The 20,851-nt window shown below is 38.5% G+C and overlaps 2 protein-coding genes across 4 annotated transcripts in view; both read left to right on the forward strand.

The window, feature by feature from the left end:
* Positions 1 to 16,153, forward strand: part of ltn1 (listerin E3 ubiquitin protein ligase 1) — a 156,638-nt gene extending 140,485 nt beyond the window's left edge. For all 3 annotated transcript variants that reach the window (XM_078559905.1, XM_078559908.1, XM_078559906.1), the window contains 5 exons: positions 1,090 to 1,261; positions 2,095 to 2,315; positions 7,584 to 7,778; positions 11,439 to 11,606; positions 14,553 to 16,153. In XM_078559905.1, the coding sequence (XP_078416031.1) occupies positions 1,090 to 1,261; positions 2,095 to 2,315; positions 7,584 to 7,778; positions 11,439 to 11,606; positions 14,553 to 14,615 (819 nt within the window). In that variant the 3' untranslated portion in view covers positions 14,616 to 16,153. The remainder of the gene's footprint in view (positions 1 to 1,089; positions 1,262 to 2,094; positions 2,316 to 7,583; positions 7,779 to 11,438; positions 11,607 to 14,552) is intronic.
* Positions 1 to 20,851, forward strand: part of LOC144691626 (thiosulfate:glutathione sulfurtransferase) — a 168,072-nt gene that overhangs the window by 56,588 nt on the left and 90,633 nt on the right. The window lies entirely within an intron of this gene.

The raw sequence follows: 20,851 nt of genomic DNA on the forward strand, positions 1-20,851 counted from the left end.
CAACAGTGACTACACTTGAAAAATGGAAAGTTTTTTTTGGACATGATAGGCAGTATATGATGCACATTTCTTTCTTTGTTTACTGAGCAAGAAAGATGCATTAATTCCACTCATAGCACTAAATTATTTTGATAGGAGTCAAATTATTTTCCTAATGTTTAGCTTGAGACTTAGCAATTTTGAGTGCGTGTGTTTTATGATCATAAGTTTTAAGAAAAATAAAACTACATTATCTACATTTTTCAGTATGCTATAAGTTGAAATATGTCTCTTCTATCTTTTCTCTTCAATGAAAGAAAATGCTCATTTCTAAGCCACTCTTCATAACTTGGAGTTTTACTTCTAAAGGTTATCTTTCCTGTTCTTCACTAAACCGTCTCAAACAAACCAGCCTTTTGACTTTTCCTCTGAGAAGCGCTGTTCCCTGTAACATGTGTTGATATTTGTGAGTGTGTAATATAATATTTCTGAAGCACTGAGAAGTACCTCTGAAATGACAGAAATATTAATTGTCACTTTATAACTTTAGGTTAAGTAGCATAATCCAGTTTTTAAAAAATGGATGTTAACATTACCACTTACAAAATGGAAACAGTGTCACATGAACCGGAACATGTTTGTGAAGTCAAGAAAATGTATTTATTTATTTTATACAAGCTTCAGGAAACCTCATCCCACCCGTGGTTGAGGCTTCCTGAAAAATGAGAAGGCCGCTTGGGTTCTTCGCCAGCCCGCCAACCTTAAGGTTCAACAGGCAGCTTTGTTAACAACTTTAATTGCTTTTTTAATGGCCTTAATAGACCGTTGACATTTCGGCAGGCGCGTAGCTGCCTCCAGTGTGCGCCCGCCGAACGAAATATCGAAATGACATGCGATGACATTAGGACACGCCCGACATCATCGCGCATCATTTTACACGTTGCCGTGTCGGGCCCGCACCCGCACGCCGACAGCAATATTCTGCCCTTGAAATGATTGTAACTGCATTCCCAATTTTATATAGCAAGATGATGGAAACAAAATAGCACATACCATATATCGAAAATTTACATGGGATAACCATTTTCTTTTGTTTTCCCTGTTCTCTAGTTGCGGGCTATATATGCAACTTATCTTCGTAAGAGTAAATGCTTACACAAATTACTGCAACATCTCTTCAGACTGATGCCAGAAAATCCAACTATTCCTGGACAGATTGCTGATTCTGCCAGTAAAGGGCTACGGACACTATTCAGTGAGAAACATGTCATCCTTCTCCAAGGTATAAAAATAAATGAAGATAGAAGAAATTTATTCTAAAATCAGTTAAACCAGCGCTGGCTTTGGCTCAAAGCTTCACTGACACTATCTTACAATTTTCCTAAAAGTTGATGTTTAAATAAATATGGAGGGCTGAGTAGTTTAGTTCATTTGGACTGCTGATAACATCATGGGGCTTTGGTGTGAAGTGCTCTTCTTTGTCCTTATTTTATTATCAAGTTTTTTTCCATTTTATTACAATCATATAACACTGTGTGGCAATTATCTATCACCATCTCTGCCTTAACTCAAAGATGTATTAATATTCAGCTGTGTAGGCTCTACGTTCCCTAATTTCCACCCGAAGTCTCCCCACTTCTCTCCTTTATGACACTCCTTAAAAGTTACCTTTCACCAAACCTTTGGCCACCTGTCCTAATGTTTCTTTGGCTTCGTGATGGTTGTTTGGTCTGATTACACACCTATGAAGCTGCTTGCTATATGGTAAAGGTGCTACAGAAATGCAAATTTTTGTTGTATCTAAACAATCTGCAGTAGACTTTAACACAGTGAACCCTGCATTAATACTGCTGCACCAAAGTAGAAGATGTAACCATTTTAAACTTTATTCCAGAAATGCAATTAATTAAAAAATGATAAATGTCTGTGTACTTTCATATATCATTTCTCATTGGCAACAATGAAATATTGAAAAATCAATTTTACTGATGTATAAATGAAAGTGTACTCATTGAAAAACTTGAGTTTTTTTAATAATTAGAATTTTGAACTTTAGTTCTCAAGACAATTTTTAATAATTATCAAATTAAGTAATGAGAACTTTTTTTTCACTAGAGACAGAAACCTTAAACACAGAAGTTTCCAAGTTGGCTTGTGCTGTATATTATAGCGTTTTGGAAGATTTGCCAGCCACGGTTCGACTTTGGTGGAATAGTCAAGACAAGCGTGTGTCCAGTACAGTGGATAAATACACCAGCAGATATGTCAGCAGCATTCTTTCTTCACAGGAAATTTCAGCTGTGCAATCCAGTACACAAACGTTCAAGAGCATGGTGGTTAGTGATAATTTTTGATGTATTCAAAATTCTATTTTGCTGCATGAAAATTTGTGCTCACAATTATTGTAAAGAGCAAACACTAGAGAAATGATTGTGCTTGAACTGAATTTGGAATGATTATTCCCCGTTTTTGGTTATTGTGATTTGAAGTAAATGAAATGATGAAGTTCTAAAATGATTAATTCCCAGAGATCTCCAAAGATTCTACATATTGTCTACAGACAGACTACTTGATACAGCCTCCACCACTTATACTCCTCATAGTTAGGGTGGGCAACAGTATATCTTGGACAATTAACAGTATCCATACCATAGATATCAATTACTAAGACACTGCCTATAATGTATTAAACATGCCACCTATTCTTCGCAGACTCAGCTATTTAATTAAATGTTCATAACAGCACATAGATAGGCTAGCGGAATGCGCAGACCAGTGGCAGATTGAACTTAATACAGCAAAGTGTGAGGTGATGTATTTTGTGAGGGTTCATGTGCATTGAGGGTCGCTGGACATATTGAGTTAGTGATAAAGCATATGGGATCTTGAGCTTCATAAATAGAGGTAATGAGTACAAAAATAGGGAAGTTTTGCTGAACCTTCATAAAACTCTGGCTAGGCCACAACTAAAGCATTACATCCAGTTCTATTCACCATACTTTAGGAGAGATGTGTGAGTCCCTGAGAGGGTGCAGAGTAGTTTTAACAGAATGGTTCCAAGGGTGAGGGATTTTAACCACAAGGTTAGGTTGGAGAAGCTGGAGTTGTTCTCCTTGGAGCAAAGAAGATAGAGAGGAGATTTGATAGAGATGTACAAGATTATGACAGGTTTAGATAAGGTAGACAAAATTGTTCCCATTAACTAATGGTACAAGGATGAATGGACACAGATTTAAGGTTTTGGGCAAGAGATGCAGGGGGAATGTAAGAAAAAACCGTTCTACACAGCAAATGATATGAGGCAGGTAGAAGCGAAGACAGTTAATGATTTCAAAAGAAAATTCGATGAGCACCTGAGGGAAATAAACATGCAGGGCTAAGGTGATAGAGAGGAGAATGGGACTGACTGGATTGCATTACAGATACATGGCATGGACTCAATGGGATGAATGGCCTCTTCTGTATTTAATGGCTCTATGATTCTATAACTTGCTGAGTTGCAATTACCTTGGATCCTTAATCCCCTTTAAGTAGCATAGTATTGCTGAAAAAATACATTTTGTCGAAGCTTTTTCTCTTGCATTCATCAGGGCATTTGCAAAAATAGCAATGTCAGGGAAAGTAACAACTTTATACTTTATGAGAAGAGAGTGCTGATTGATTGACAAGTGGACACTGATTAGTAAAGGCGTTGCCGTGATGAATGCACCAGTTAATGGTGACTGAGAGTTACCTGCCAAGCTTTGTTTGAATTTTAAACTAGGCGGCTTGACTGATTGCTCAAGGCATTGCCCTGAGGAATGAACCAGCAAATGGCTATCACTTGTTTAGCTGAAACAGGCACAATGTGTGTACATGTTCTCTTGGTCTGCAAAGAACAGGGCCTTGTGTATTAACATATGTAGCTTCCAGTGCACACAAATGTGCCACACTGCAAGCCCAACTGATAATGTTAGATTGGTTGTCAGCGTAATTTTTAGCACACTGAGGATTACTTACAAACGTTATCCAATCGCAGAATCACATCTTATGTTGGACACTGTTTTGAGTTTTGCAAGCATGGGCTGGTTGGATACGGTCTGTACTTTGCAAGTTGCGAACAACGGAAGGGACATGCTGTTTGATGCGATCCACCAGTCTTTGGGATGTACAGCCTATATTCCCAGCATCTCACTGGCACAAAAATTCATATACCGCATTACTCATTTGTGTGATGGGCAGAGCGTCTTTTTCGCTTGAGGGCAGCATCCTGGCATCCTAACAGAAGCGCATCCTAACAGGATCGTATCAAACAGCATGTCCCTTCTGCTGTTCGCAATGGACAAGGTACAGACAAGTGGAGAGTTTTCTCCCTGGTTCCCATTGACTGCATGTTTTGCTAGGGCTTCTTGATGTCACATTCCGTCAAATGCTGCCTTGATCTCAAGGGCAGTCACTCTCCCCTCATCTCAGGAGTTCAGCTCTTTTGTCCATGTTTGAACCAAGGCCGTAATGGGGTCAGAAGCTGAATGACCCTGGCGGAACCCAACCTGAGCTTCAGTGAGCAGGTTATTGCTAAGCAAGGGCTGCTTGATAGCACTGTTGATGACCCCTTCAATCACTTCACTGATGATTGAGAGTAGACTGATGAGCAGTAATTGGCCGGGTTGGATTTGTCCTGCTTTTTGTGTGCTACTTGAGCAATTTTCCACATTGCCAGGTACATGCCAGTGTTGTAGCTGTACTGGAACAGCTTGGCTAGGGGTGCGGCAAGTTCTGGAGTACAAATCTTCAGTACTATTGCCAGAATATTGTCAGGGCCCATAGTGTTTGCAGTATCTAGTGCCTTCAGCTGCCTCTTGATATCACGTGGAGTGAATCAAATTGGCTGAAGACTGGCACCTGTGATGCTGGGGACCTCCAGAGGAGGCCGAGATGCATCATCCATTCTGCACTTCTGGGTGAAGATTGTAGCAAATGCTTCAGCCTTATCTTTTGGACTGACGTGCTGGGCTCCTCCATCATTGAGTATGAGGATATTTGTGGAGCCGCCTCCTCCAGTGAGTTGTTTACTTATCCACCACCATTCACGACTGGATGTGGCAGGACTGCAGAGCATAGATCTGATTTACTGGTTGTGGAATCACTTAGCTTTGTCCATCACTTGCTGCTTATGCTGTTTGGCATTTATCATTTTGCAAATAGTCCTGTGTTGTAGCTTCATCAGATTGACACCTCATTTTTAGGTCTGCCTGGTGCTGCTCCTGACATGCCCTCCTGCACTCTTCATTGAACCAGGGTTGATTCCCTGTTTTGGTTGTCATGGTAGAGTGGGGGATATGCCGGGCCATGAGGCTACAGATTGTGGTTGAGTACAATTCTGCTGCTGATGATGACCCACAGCGCCTCCTGGATGCCCAGTCTCAAGTTGCTAGATCTGTTTGAAATCTATCCCATTTTGCACAGAGGTAATGCCACACAATACGATGGTGGGTATCCTCAATCTGAAGACAGGACTTCGTCTCCACAAGGTTATCACTCCTACCAATACTGTCATGGACAGATGCATCTGCTGCAGGCAGGTTTGTGAGGATGAGGTCAAGAATGTTTTTCCCTCTTGTTCCCTCACCCAATCTAGCAGCTATGTCCTTGGTAGGACTCAACCAGCTTGGTCTGTGGTGGTACAACCGAGCCACTGTTGGTGATGGACACTTAAGTCCCCCACCCAGAGTACATTCTGCACCCTTGCCACCCTCAGTGCTTTCTCCAAGTGGTGTTCAACATGGAGGAGCACTGATTCATCAGCTGAGTGGAGCGAGGTAACCAGCAGGAGGTTTCGTTGCCCTGATGCCATGAGATTTCATGGGGGCCAGAGTCTAATTTAGAGAGAAAAGAAAGCACAAGGGTAAGGATGAAAGTTGAAGAGGCACTTCTATTTTGGTCTCAGAATGCGTGTGAGAGAGATGTGCTCTCCAGTGGCCCCTTCTAACCCAAAAAAGCCAAACAGTTGGCTGAAACACTGAGGAGACTTGATTTTAATCCCTGTGAGGGGTGACTTTAGGGATGAAAGTTGTCCCATCGTAGACACAAAGAAACATATCTGAAATGCCACAGGTGCAGAGCAATGGCCAGAAAATATGTTGCCTCTGCAGCTCAAAGTTGTGAACTCGGGAACATTTTCAATTGTGATGAGACTGGTGTTTAGGTATGTTGTCTATGGCTCACTTGCCTTCAAAGATAAATCTCTGCTTGGCCAAATAAAAACTACAGAAAGAATTTCAGTCATGACTTGCTGCAAGGCGGATGGCGGCATCAGACTAGATGTCAGAGAAAGAATTAACTCAGCTGCGTTACCTTCGTGACCATAACATTCCACCTGAAACTTGATACCAATGAAATAAGAGAGGATATTGGTACAATGCAAGGTCAAAATGATGATAAGGGCGAACAAGATTCTGATGAAAAGAACAATATTTGCTCTGTATTTCTGACATTGTGGTGTGCCAAGGGTCAGCACCCTGAAAGAGCCAGACTGCGGCATGATGAAGAAAATGAACATTTGACTCCCATATTACCAGAGACAAATGGTGCAGACTTGAATTGCAGAGTTCTTAGGCAGTAACATGTATAACTACTGTGGTATAAAGTTAAGTACATTTATAATCTTTTGTATGCATAATTTATTTACTTTAACTTAAAGTCCTTAGCAGTTGTGGTTTAAATGTAGTTTGCAAAACTGCATACACTCTAGTTTGTTTGTACTTGTGTGGAGCATAAATGCCAAATTACCTGTTTCCGTGCTGTACATTCAATGCAACTTGGATTTGGCATTCTGAATTTGAAGTTGATGTTTGAGCAGTGCTAATCCTTTTAATCATCTACTTCATACAGAGGGAAAACAGCGTTTACACCAACTAGCCCGCTATAAGCAGTGGGAATTGTATATAATTTTTCTAGGCGATGATGCTGCTTTTGTCATTGGTATCTCCATAAATTCTTAATTTCTCTACTCCACTGAAATAAAACTTACATAAATATATTCTAACCTTTGTCCAATAACCATGCTCTGTGGCAACCAGAGAATAACGGGTGATGATATTGATTGTGTTGCATTCACTTTTAAAATTGTATTAATGTTTGTTCAGCTACTTGCACAGCTGTAGAACCACAATCAGTCCTGCAAAACACCGTGTGCCAAGAGAGCTCCTTGGCAGCGTTACAAAAATTGTATTGCAATTGCATTGACCTTGTCTTTTTCACCAATAGTACTCCCACAGATTTGGGGATACTAGTAGTATCACTCATCAATCTCCATCCTAGCCAGACTTTCTTGATCCTACTATTTGTGCTTAGGATCATGTGAAAATCACAGATCTGTGTTTCCGGTTTATTGCTATTAAACTTCTAGTTACTATTGCAAGTAGTGCTTCTGCTTTGCAGGAAATCTGCACCCTTGTTTTTTTTTTCGATTACCGTGTACATTTATAAGATTGATCATATGGTTGGAACACGTGATATATATCCAGCTACTAATATACCTGTAACAAAATTGTCTGTTCTGAAAGCTGTAAAAGCTTGGCATTGCACTGGTCAGGTTTTCAGATGCTTTTTTTGTTTCATAATAGGTGAAAGCTCGTCCTGTGGCCCGAGAGGTACTTGCTACCTATTCTGTGGATGATATATTCATTGAACTTATCATACAGTTACCAACAAACTATCCTCTTGGGTCAATTACTGTAGAAAGTGGGAAACGAGTTGGTGTGGCTGTTCAGCAGTGGCGCAACTGGATGTTGCAGCTAAATACATTTCTTAATCTTCAGGTACTGTAAGGTTAAACACAATGGAATATTTTAATTAGCTGATACATTTGTTAAACACTAACCTACATTATGTAACCAGATTAACTTAATTGTAAATTGATTTCAAAGAGTTTCTTTCCCTTGCTTCACTGAATATTTTAGAATTGTTTTCTCCTGTGCCTAGTACATGTTTTGTTCAGAGATAAGATGGAAGACATATTCTTCAAAGTGGGCACTGCAGCTGCACAGGCATGGTGCAAGTTGCCTTTATTTGCATTTTTTTTTCCTTTTTTAGCTGGCTGGAATAAACCTGAAAATTTAAAGGATCCTAAGATATCAACAAAGCTTTAGTTTTTGGATCTTTGAGATCGTGTAACACACATTTGTTTTCTGTAGGAAATTAACCCCGCCCACCGGTAGATAGCACTACATAAGTCGACATGGCATATAGGATGACCCCACCTTTTTGGCTCAAAAATGCAAGTTTAGGCCTGTACTCGACATTTAAATCAACCTCCACCACCACCCCCCAACCCTTTTCTGCTAATAAGTTTCCTTAGTCTACCTGGATTATAGCAGTTTTGAAAGTATCAATTTTTTTTAAATGTAGCATGACTATATGAATTCAATCCTGCCATGGGAAAACATCACCGAACTTTACAGTTTCATGAAAAAAGATGATTTACAACTTTAAAAGAAATCATTCACCAGTACTGAAACTATTTTGAGAATTTACAATAAAAATGCATGTTTTTTTTTGGTCCTAGTTATGAACATTTTTCTTACCAGTTTATGGAAACTATAAAACCATCCAGCGGACAAAGCTCCATGGGTGATGACATTAGCTCTGGGGATTGCTGTAACCCGCAGTAGTTTAGCAGGGATTATTCACTGAAATGTGAGGCAGGGACACTGGTAAATAGTAAAAGTGCCTTAAAGGCTATTGGAATTGGGTTTCAGTGTATGTCTGAAAAGAGTCTTAATAAATGAATAGTTTTTATATTAACTGAACGTGCACAATTTCAATTGATTTCAAGCAGGAACTTGAGTTTTTATGGAGTTACGTGCATCAGTTGGTCAAATACAGATCGACGGTTCCCTATGTTGTTTTTCTATTGATAGATTATAATAGAGAAAGGAAAAAGCTTGAATTTTTGCAATATAGTTTAACATATGTTCAGTACATCTGTTACCTTTGCTGGATGCAGTCAGATAGGCATAAAGTGATTTATTTTATTTTCATGTCTATTGCAAGGCACCAGAATAAACTGGATTTATCAAATAAAATATTGAAAATAGTCTTCCTCCCCAAAAGGAATAGAGTTTGGTTTTGCCTTCTTCCCACGTAAGTGGTAAACAATTTTTCAGTGCCTCCCAAAGGAGACGAGTCTGAGTATTTGCATTCATTGTTGCTACTTAGCTTCACACTTTTTATGCACCGTGATCTACAGTAGATAGAAAAATAACTTTTGCAGGGTATTAAGTAAATTATAAACCCATCCAGATAGCAGTTTGGAGGGAAGAAATCCTCTGTTCATGATGAGCAACTGATACAATACATTTTATACGTTAATGATAGATCTTCTGTTGAACTGTTCAATTTAACTACACTGTAGGGAAACTCCAGGATAAAAACCAAAAAAAGCACATCACTTAAGCCTACCTGGAATCCCTTTTTGCCTTGAGAGAAGCAATAATCTTCCCTTAAATCGTTGACAACTCTGGAAAATCAATCTTCTTGAGTCCATCATTTTTCAGCAGTGCTAAAATGCCATCATTGGTTGCATCTGCTCATCCTGTCTTTCCCATTTTCTCAACATGCATTTGTATTCTTTTAACCTTTAATTTATGTCTAATATAAAAATTTCATCTTTGTATACCAGTTTCTTTAAAATATATTTTTAAATATTTCTATCTGTCCTCCCCTAAAGCATTCCACATTTGGCATTTTGTGAGTAGTTAACATGTATTTTAGCTCTCATTCATTACTTTAAAATTTCACCTCACCCCATCTTCCCCAGTCCTCCCTGTTCCTACATATAGGGCTTTTTAATTGGGTCTGAAGTGGCTGTGTTTTCTTAGGAACAGCTTGGTTACAAAATAGGTTATCACTTTTATCTTATTAATGTGCTGAGAAATTTGTGAAAGAAAGACCTTTAGCTTCCCAGATGGTCTAGTCAGTAAAGGCACCATACCCACAACACTTAACAGAGAGGTGGAGTTGTTTCACTCTATTCAACAACTAGCAAAAATATAGTGCGAGATTAAAGAGGATTGCCTAGTGGTGTAGTTGTATTGACATTTTTTTTGCTATGAGGCTCCACACTTATGGCGGGATTTTCCGCACCTGCCCACTGCTGTGATCTTCCGGTCGCGCTGCAAGTTAGTGGACTTTTGGCTGGGGCGCCGCCTCACCCGTGGCGGGTCCCGCCCGCAATGGGGCCAGAAAATCCTGGCCTTAGTCTCCACCGAATTAATGGATCTCAGACATTATGGCATCGTGGACATTTGTATTTGGCTTAGTGTTCTTGAAATTAAGGTGGGGAAAATCAGCTGGGGTTCTAGCTATTCACTGACCCCAATTTCAAAGTGTGAGTTTGAAAACTTCAGATGAAAACAGGATTGAGCTTAACTTTGATCCCTTCCACTGCTGAACAATTTACCAGCACTCACTGTTGAGGTTCTCACATCAAGATAGGCTGTTTAGACAATATACTGGAGGGCTGTTGGCACCCATGTAATTGTGCTCCAACAACAGTCAGATGTAAACGGGACACAGTGACCCCAGTCAACCTTGCTTATGCTGTGACAAATGACCGTCGTTTAATGCATTGCTCTTTGGAGACCTTCTGGTGCAGCAAAATATCAACTATATTAACCACGATGAGAATTAACGAAGAAAATTAGAGTGCAAATCTATCCGTGGTGGAGAAGAAGGCAGTGCAATCCATGGAGGGGAAGCAGAAGCCTCAGTTTTGCAGGGTGGGAGGTCTGGGTGGGATTGTAAGGGTAGGGGGGGTGTTGTCCGAGCTTGGGGAGGTTGCCCAAGCTGGTACGTGGAATCTAGCATGTAAGTGGAAAGGCATTTATCCTCTTGGATCCGATAGTCTATATGTGGTTATGGCTGCCGTGTTTCCTGAGGCTCGGGAAACCCGGCCGTCCACAGTTAAATTCAAAATATTGTATCCTCATTATAATATTTAAAATCCCAACCCATTTTCTTGGAGCAGGTTGGTCAATTGCCCCCACATCCCCAACCCCAACACCGCCTTCCCATCTCAATGGATTGGTGTCAGGATTCTTATTTTTAATCTTTTCACCCACCCACACTTCCACTGCCAGCCACCCGACCCACATCCACCTGTTATTGACATGGTGAATGTTTACACCATTTTCTGTTTTTATTGTAAATTTCTGCCTGGTTAATTGGAGCAGTGCACACTGACTGCTAAATGAAAGCAAAGTAAGGTCAACATAATTGACATAATTCCCAATTAATTAAATCATTTATCTATTATGTATCAGCTAGTGCAGTAATTATTTATAGTAATGGTTATTTTTTATGTTGATATATCCATTTAAAATGGTGTAAAAACTTGAATACAAATAAAATTATTGTAGTTCCTGTAGCAGTCGTAATTAACTGTGCACTTCTCATTGCTACACGTTGCTTTTTTATAGAACGGCAGCATCATGGAAGGTCTTGCATTGTGGAAGAGTAATGTGGATAAACGGTTTGAAGGAACTGAGGAATGCATGATCTGCTTTTCAGTAATTCATGGTTCTAACTATTCGCTTCCAAAGAAAGCCTGCAGAACCTGCAAAAAAAAGTTCCACTCAGCCTGCTTGGTAAGTAGTTTAAGCTAGAAAAACAATTTTAGAATTGTCAAACAATGCCAGTAAGCAAATTAAATAGGCAAATCCATTTTGATGTCAGGGCACTTAGTCCCTCAAACGATGTTTAAAAGTTGTAGATTCTATATTGGTATCAGGAAGGCGGTGAACATTGAAAGATCTTTGAGTTTTTTTTAATAGAGTACTCTCACTAATAATGGAGGGCAGATTACTTTATATTATGTATAATTGATTAAAAGGACAAGTTTCTGCTGTGCTTCACCTTTTGTGTTATTGTAATGAATTGCATCTCAAACACGAACAAGATTATTAGTTTTCGTTTAAGTGCAGTTATTGATGTTTGCTACAAAGGATTGAGATGGTAGTAAACAACTGAGTAGTGCATAAGAATTTTTTTACATTGGTTCTTGGGATGCAAAGACAAGAGTGGAAAAAACAATAGCAAGACAGCATTTATTGTCCATCCTTGAGGGCATTAAAAGGCAACCAGTATGTGGGACTGGAATCATGTGTAGACAAGACCAGGTACAGGTGGCAGATTCCCTTTCTTGAAGGCTATTAATGAACCAGTTGGGTTTTGAAATCTATCCTGTGTGTTTTTTCTCTCATATACATGAACTTCACGATCTGACTTATGATCCTGGCTGATGTCACAACTGGACAAGCCTGATCCCAAGGTGAAACCCGGCTTGATAGTTCCTAACTTTTATTTGTTTGTTTAGATACGTGGAGAGTAGCTACTAAAGAAGTTCACAGGAGTCAGCTGATGAACTTTTAACAAAAGGATAAAACATTTATTAAACAAGAAACAATGAACTATAGGACAATACTCCTTCACCCAACAACAATAGATGACCTGTGGTCAGGCGTATCACATTCTGAAACCAAGTGACAGATGCCACCCCAAACAGATGCTATAGATCTCTCTCTCATCAACTCTCCCCAGACATTTGTTACACCATGAGCCAACCAGCCTCACTGAACTCCGTCTTTCACAACAGGGTTTACAGTCTCCACTCTCCAAGAACTCGCTTTGGAATCTTCTCCCAAACCGACGCCTTCTGCAGGGGTTCACCTCCAGGGTTTCGAACTTTCCTTCCAATGTTTCTCTCCCCTGGGTCACCACATGCATTCAAGCTTCCTTCTATGCATTCTCTCTTTCCAACTTAGACGCCAACAGTACACTACTGCTACACATGCCCATAGCAAAGAGCTACAGACCTTCAGCTGTCTCTTTGGACCTTATCACTTCTCACAAGCCTTTATATCACTTTAAATCTGCTTCCTGCAGCTTTCATCTCTTTAAATTTGAAGCTTGGGGCCTTCCCCTGTTCCTCACTCTTAACTTCACTTAAAGGGACCTTTTCCAGGTTCCTGTCCTTCCTTTGACTAGAAGGTGGTCTTGGGACTTTCTCCTGTTCCACTCCCCTGGATTTGGGACTTTTTCTTTAGCTTGGATCTTGCTATCTGTCCATTTGTTCCAGCTACTTTCAACCAACTTTTCTTTGGAACTGGCTATCTGAGCCTTCTAGACTGCTTCTTCTTGGCAGTTGCTCCCAACTGACCTCAAAACTGCTGTTTCTTTAGTTTTTCTGCATGTGTGGGTGGGGACTGCCTCTCTGGACCCCTGTTCCTAGGCAACAGCACAGTTTTTTCTACTCTTGTGTTTGCTTAACTTCTCTTTACAAGTCATAAAACTCATTAGAAATGCAGGCACCTTTTAAAGTGAAACTAAAACTTAGCTTGACCTTTTCTTAACACACAAATATAGAAATACAGATCAAACTTAAACTTTAAAGCTAAAACTCATTCCTAACACCCACAAGTACAAATATAACTTATTTAAACTATCTCTATTTCCTAACACACTGTATGCAAATGTGAAACCCACTGCCTTGAATTATTAAAACCACAGCTTTATTCAGTTTCTTTGCTCCCTCACAAGAAATTGTCACTTGGAAGCATCAGGGAACATAGCAGAAATGGAAGTGCAATACTGTGCAACAATGATATCTTAAGAGAACTTTTCATTTAACTACTTTCATTTGAGGATTACATCCTAAATTGTCCAGAAGCACTGTTGTAAGTATTGTCCTAAACTTAATTGACCCACCGCCACTTTATTAATTGTGACTGCTTTTTCATCTTGGGACCTCATCTTGAGGAGTAACATTGGTTAAGTAAATGAGTGCTTTAACCCACGTTGCATTGATCATGTAATTTATGAAAACAGATATATTTATCCCAGATTACTTGTCTAGTCAAAAGATATTAGTGGTATTCGATTTTTTTTTTAAAACAGCCTATAACGTACTCCCAAACTATTAATCCTTAGACTGCCTGCAAACCAGAGAAATGACATTCTTTCTGTGATGATGAATTTTTTAAGCTTCCAGTTCACAAATGAATATATTATAATAGTAAAACTACTCAAATAGCATCAGGAGTTTTATTACTACAATAACAATCACTTTATTTTAACTAAACTAAAATAATTGTTTAAAAGGCAATTTTAATTAAAAAGATAAAACTAAAAACTTTACACCACATTGCCCCTTATTCCCATCATATACTTGCCCCGACTTTTTTAACTTTAAATGTATTTTTTCCATCAAATTCATCTTCACTAACACAAAAATCTTCTACTTATTTATTCTTCCTCTTTGCTCCATCACCTGTTTTGGAGCACAGAGAAATTCTCAATAAATTGAATTTTTTTTGCCTGTTTGAAAGCCTGCAATATCAAGATTGAACTGGCCCAGTTCAATTTTCAATTAAAGATAAAAATGAGGAAGAATTTGATTGTGTGTTTACATACAAAATACTTGTTTTTAAGTTCTAAGTAAATCTCAGGCAATTTCTGCAATGTTTTTATCTTTTTCTGTAACAATTTTAAACAGTAATCTATTTGTTAACTTTTTTTAATTTTTATGTTTACAGTACCGATGGTTTACTTCCAGCAACAAGTCTTCATGCCCACTATGTCGAGAGATGTTCTTTTGAGACAGTTTGGCTTTTCTTCTCATATTGCCACTGCGTAGTGGAGTCTAGGAGAATTGCAGTGATGAAGTGCATCAATCAAGGGCTTTATGATGGTCAGAAATTGGCAATATTTGAATATCACAGCAGAAACTTTTTTTTTAATATGGTTAGCCTCTGATAAACAGTAATCTTGAAGTATTTGTGTCAACATTTAAAAGACATCAGTAATTTTCCACAATTAAATTTATCAATAAAATGAATGGCAATAAATATAATTGTTTCCTCCCCTCCCCGCACTTATTTTAAGAGAAAGCCCCTCTTCTATCCACCCCCACACTCCAATTTGTCTTCTGCTTCTATATGTTCATTGGTTCTATTGTGGATCAGCTACTGGGAAATAAATGCATAAGAGTGACTTTAGAATGACTCTCCTTTTATCTCCTCCCATATTGTGGGATAGTGCCTGGTTTTTACTCAGCAGTAGTGATCAAACATGCAAACCATCACACCACCTAATAAAACAAGGTGGTTTTAAAATCATTACTGTTAATTTCTTTGTAATATAAAATATTCTGTGACATGAATCTTATTCAGCAGTAAAATTGTAAATAATGAATCGTAGTACTACATAGTGTTAATGAGTAATCCCTGCACCAGTCAATTCTGTTTTATCTATAGTTTTAAGTCTCTTCAATCTCGTACAATTGTCACCTGTAAAGAGTGGTGTTCATACTAAAATTATGATGGCTATCAATTATAATACTTGATTATTGCTGAACAAACAGTCCAGCTTTTTTCCTCCAGAACAAACATTGGAATTGTCAATTGTAATCTGCACCACTGCGATAACCTGTTTGTATGCAGGACTACCACTTTATAAGTACTGTGCAACGGGGTGTGAGGCTACACATGCTTAAATCTTTCATCTAAAATTCCTCTGCTCTTTCAGCAGAAATGATACCTCACTTATTTTGAATACATTAGTATTTCAACTAGCATAGAGAGAGAAATTTCAGCTATCATGCATTGAAATTCCATGGCAATGTTTTAAGACCTTAATTTCTTAGGGTAATTATGGGATTTTAGAATCAAAAGCTGAATTTAAATAGCGCTTTTGATAACTCTCAGATATTCCAAAACATTTCACATTTAAGGAACTATTTAAAAAGTGGAATGGCTTGCTATTTTGGTAATTTGGTAGTCAGTTTGTAATGGCAAAATTCCATGAACAGCAATTGTACATATGTCCAGTCACCTTGTTTTATTGGTGACAGTTGAGGGAGAAATGCTGACCAAAACACTAGGAGAATTCCCAATTCCTCTTTTGAGTATTGCCAGCCACAATTTTAACATCTCATATTTTAATATCTGCTCTAAAGGACGTGACTTCCAACAATGTAGCATTGATCAATATTACCCTGAAATGTTGGCCTAGATTGTGTGCCCAAGTCTTGGCCTGGGACCGTAGTACACAATTTTCTGACACCAAAGCAAGAGAGTATCAACTGAGTCAAGCTGACACAACAAACAAAATCACAATTAAACCCGTTTTTACAAGTTTTATGTATTTTATACCGATTAAAATGTTACCATCCAAATTCTGAACAGTGAGATGTATACAAATGAAGAGTCCAACTGTTGTGTAATGGAAGTAGGATGAGCAAGAGCTATGAGCTGAAAACCCTGTTAGTTGTGCATTTGTAATACATACACTTGATTGTGAAGTCTTTGAATATACAGGTTCTGATTACTTAGTATATATTGAACTGCATCATCAACAAACCTGTATCATTCCATCAGAGAAAGAAGATTTTAACACACATTTCCCAGTATTAGTATTTGCCATTTTAAAGTTTGCGAATTGAGCATCCAGGCTTCCATGAAATTTCCCATGAGACACTGTAGCTAACTGCTGGGCCAGATTTCTGGTCATTGCTGAAAAAGGATAAAGAGCAGGGTAGAAGATTGACTGGACTCTGTACCAGAAGCTTTTGTGATGCAAAGCATTGCATTGTGCTTGAACTTATTTTTGCAATATGATTGAAAATATTAATTACAATAAATAAATGTGAATATTAATTGAAGGTTTGACTAAAACCAGTATATACGGAGAGTGTGATAAAACAAAACTAATTCAAATGGATCTGACTTTATAAAAGCTACTAGTACAACCTTGTAACACTGGATGCTTATCGAGAAACCATATAAAGCTCACTGTAATGTTACTCAAATATTTATGTTGAGGGACTAATACATTGTTGGGTAGTTATTTACTCTGAAGTCTTTTAACAATAGATCAATTAAGCTATTCAAAAATAAATCACAATTGTTACCAGGAATTAAGAAACAATAGGTGTAGTCAAATTTTTGATAGCAAATATTCTGTTAGTAAAAGGGAAATATTACTGCAGTCAAATGGGGAAGGAAACAACTAGCATTCATATACCATAGATAGTGGCATATAAGTTGACCCAGCATGTGAGATCTTTCTGCTAAGAAATGTTATGCTCACATTAGGAGTTAGCCTCAATTGTTCACCTCAGAAATGCACACTTTACTCACCTTGTAAGTCGATGTATGTGATGAAGCAGGCGGTATGGGCCGTGTTGCCAAGATGATGCATGGGAGTTTAAGACACACCCACACAGAGCAGACCATGAGAATGGTGAAAAGAATGAAGTACAAAGCTGGTGTCTAACTAAAGGTCGTAACATTTGCTTACTCGTCAAATATCTGCTGTAGCAAGGGAATTCAGTGTTAGTGAAAAAATGATGCGAGAATAGAATAAGGAATCAGCCCAAGAGCAACGCGCCACGAGAACGGGAACCAGCCACTGGCCTGATTCTGAAAAGTACGTGTTGGAACGAATCCTTGAAAACCATCAGAATGTTTACATCTTCACCAGAAATGCAATGTGTATGTATGCACTTAAGTAGGCCAAATCAAACTCTGAGTCCAGCAATGATCCAGAGCAACAGCTAGTTGGTGTATCTGCTTTACAGGAAGAAAATGTTTAGTGTTGCTGCAGAAGACCAAGGTCACTAGACTACCAAAAACTTTGATACCAAAATGATCAATTCCAGCAATTCATCATCCGACAGCAGTAAAACATGAGTACCCATAAGTCACATTGGAAACATGGATGAAATGCCCATGAATTTCTATGTGCCCAGCAACTGAACTGTGGAGTGGAAAGGTTTGGAAACTCTTCTAGTGAAAACCGCAGGACATGAGAAGACCAGATTCACGGTGGCACAAGCCTGCTTGGCCAACGGAATGAAATTAAAGCCTATGGTAATTTTCAAACGTAAAATCATGCCAAAAATCAAGTTCCCTACAGGAGATTTGTGCATGTTCATGACAACGGTTGGATGGGTGAGGATGGAGTGAAGTTGTTGTTCGATAATAATGATAATCGGTTTATTGAAAGGTCGTCATTATGGCAGGTACCGAATTGTGATGACAATACAAATAAAACAAGTAATCATAATTCATAAGATAATTATAGACATTCATAAAAATAAAAATTGAAATATAAAATAATAAAAGGACTGCATAATTACCATTTCAGTATACAAATAATTACAATACAATGCAAAATGCAGGTCTCAATTTACAGAATCAAAATGAAAGGTCTACTACACTTTGCATTTTGTATTAAAGTCCATGGATCAAATGTTGTCAGGTTGAGTTCCTTAAATTCTCAATCATTTACATACTATGCATTTTATAAAGTAGGGGATTGGGCTGTCTCGTAGTCGATTCACTCTGTATCTTATTTGTGGAATGGTGCTTTTCTCCTTAAATCCATTTACTTTTGTGTGGTTGTGGCAAGAGATGGTAGCAATGGAAAGGGAGTTTGAAGAATTTTCTAGTGAAGTTCATACAGAGCACTTTCCACCTTTCAGCAAACGAACTCATACTCAGTTGTTTGATGGTGTCAGAGTAGTACATGTTATCTAAATCAGTTTCAGTGCTCATTTTTGAACGCTTTTGAGCTTGTTCATGTGCTCTTTGGTAAGTCCAGCATTCCAAACAGGCACTTTGTATTCAACAATGGGTCCTACATGAGTGTTAAACACGGTGAATAGGTCAGTTTATGATATACGAGAAGACATAGCATGTAAAGTCTTCCATTTGCTCTCGTTAAGTGTGCAGAAAAGGTGTCCCAGTGGCCTATGCAACTTATTAGTGTGGAACAAGTTCACATCCCATATGACCGATGAGATCAAGCACCTGCGAAGAAATAACACCTAAATTGGAATTATACCAGGGGGTCTCACGACCATAGTTCAACCTTTGGATGTGTGCCTCAACAAGACAATTAAGGATCGTGTTCGTGCTTAATAGATGGAGAAACAAAACTTCGCAAAGAGTGGAAATATTTTTGTTCCTCTCCACTGTTTTGTATGGTTTTGTCTTCAACTCATGGGATGCTATTGGTGTACAAAGTGTCATCAGGTCGTTCAAAAAATGCAGAATATCCAACTCAATGGATGGAGAGGAAGATGATTTGTTATGGAGGGCCGATTCTCAAAATGAAAGCATCAAATCTGATCCAGAGTGACAGCCTTATAATGATGTCATAGCCAAAGTGACTCAGAATAAATTCAAAGAACTCTGTGCTGGATGCTGAAGACAATTTGATGGTTTTTAAAACGTTTTGATTCTGGTTAAAGGTAATGTGGTAGAATTAATTTTTTCAATAAAATGTGTCACATTGATTTATTGAATTACCAGTGCTTTTTTCACACTCCAAAATGATGACCACCTACACCAATCACTTTTTACACTCAGCATATAGGTCAACCCCCATTTTTTCAAAGGATCTTTCAAGGCTTCAAAGGTAAACTTATATGCCACAATCTACGATATATATTCTCTTCCTTTAGTTTCTAGCAGTCTTTGCTCAAATGTTTGCAATTTTTTTTTAAATACCAGAAGATAAATTTCCAAAGCATTATTTAGGCAACGATTAACTGAGTTATTTATTTAAAAAGTGGTTGTGTATGTATCTCTGTGAAAATGAAAAAAAGATATTTACATTGTCCTGGGTTTATACCTGTTGTAGCATTTCCTTTTGTGTTCTATGAACTTCAGAAAGCCAGTTATGTTGAGAGGTACCAAGTGCCTTTTCTCGTCCTAATTTTAGTTAATTGTTCAAAAATACATTGAATTTTGAATTCGACAGCCTCTAATGATATTGCCTATTTTCCTGACACAAAGCATAAACATTCTAATTGCTGTAACATACAAAATAGAAAGACAGACTTTCTTAATTCTCAATTGACTTTTTTAAACAATGGATTTTGAAAAAAGGCTAGAAAGGGAGGGATTGGACTAAGTTGAGGACAAGTTGTTCTCTGGCCTCATGCCCTTTTGGGGAGTGAGTGGAGTTTATTGTGTTGGTGGTGAGATTAGTGACAGTATAATGACAAAAGGATACAGTAGTTAAGCGAATAGTTCGAAAGGGATGAGGTGCACATAGCAATGGGAATGACAGTGATAGAAAAGCAGAGGGAAGGGGCTAAGGAATAGAGGACAAGATGGAAGCAAGAAGATGGAAGGAGGCTGAAATCGTTATCAGTAAAATATATCACAGAGCAGTTGGCAGTTTCTTTCCCTGCTACACTATTGCATCATTTACCACTTACCACCTATAAGAAAAGAAGACAAAGATAGGAGCGTGAAGAAGTTATGGAATGAAAAGCAGAAGGGCAAGAGACATAAGGAAAAGAGTAAGGATGGAGAAAAACATGAAAACAATTGTAACAAAAACAGGTGAGATGCAAATTATAAATGTAGTGTTAAGAGCAAGAATACTTCATTCGCAGAGTAGTTTTCAATTAAACAGTCACTTTTCAGATGAAAAAGGCAATGCCTGTAATCATTATAAACTTAAGAATACTCGAACATAGACAAGATAAAGACAAAATCAAAGTTGGAGTAAGGGGGATCTCCCAGAAAATGAAGGTTACATTTGCACCACTGAGCAGCAAAATTAGTAGCTGGTCATGCACAGCTTCTCTGATCTGTGCTCAAGCAGAAAATCTGCTGAGGACCTACCCGTCCATCAGCCCTAGTAGAGAAGTTGAGGTGTTGAGTTCCTCTTCTCATTTTCTGTCTCCCTCACCTTTCTCCTTTTCTATTGCCGCCCTCTTAGCTTTTCTCTCACTCCCTCAGTATCTCCATTTATCTGTCTTCTCGCTTTCCCTCTCCTGTTGCCTGGTAACGGTGACGCTGTGGCGGGTTTCCGG

This window comes from Cetorhinus maximus, chromosome 16, assembly GCF_964194155.1.
Source record: "Cetorhinus maximus chromosome 16, sCetMax3.hap1.1, whole genome shotgun sequence".
NCBI lineage: Eukaryota > Metazoa > Chordata > Chondrichthyes > Lamniformes > Cetorhinidae > Cetorhinus > Cetorhinus maximus.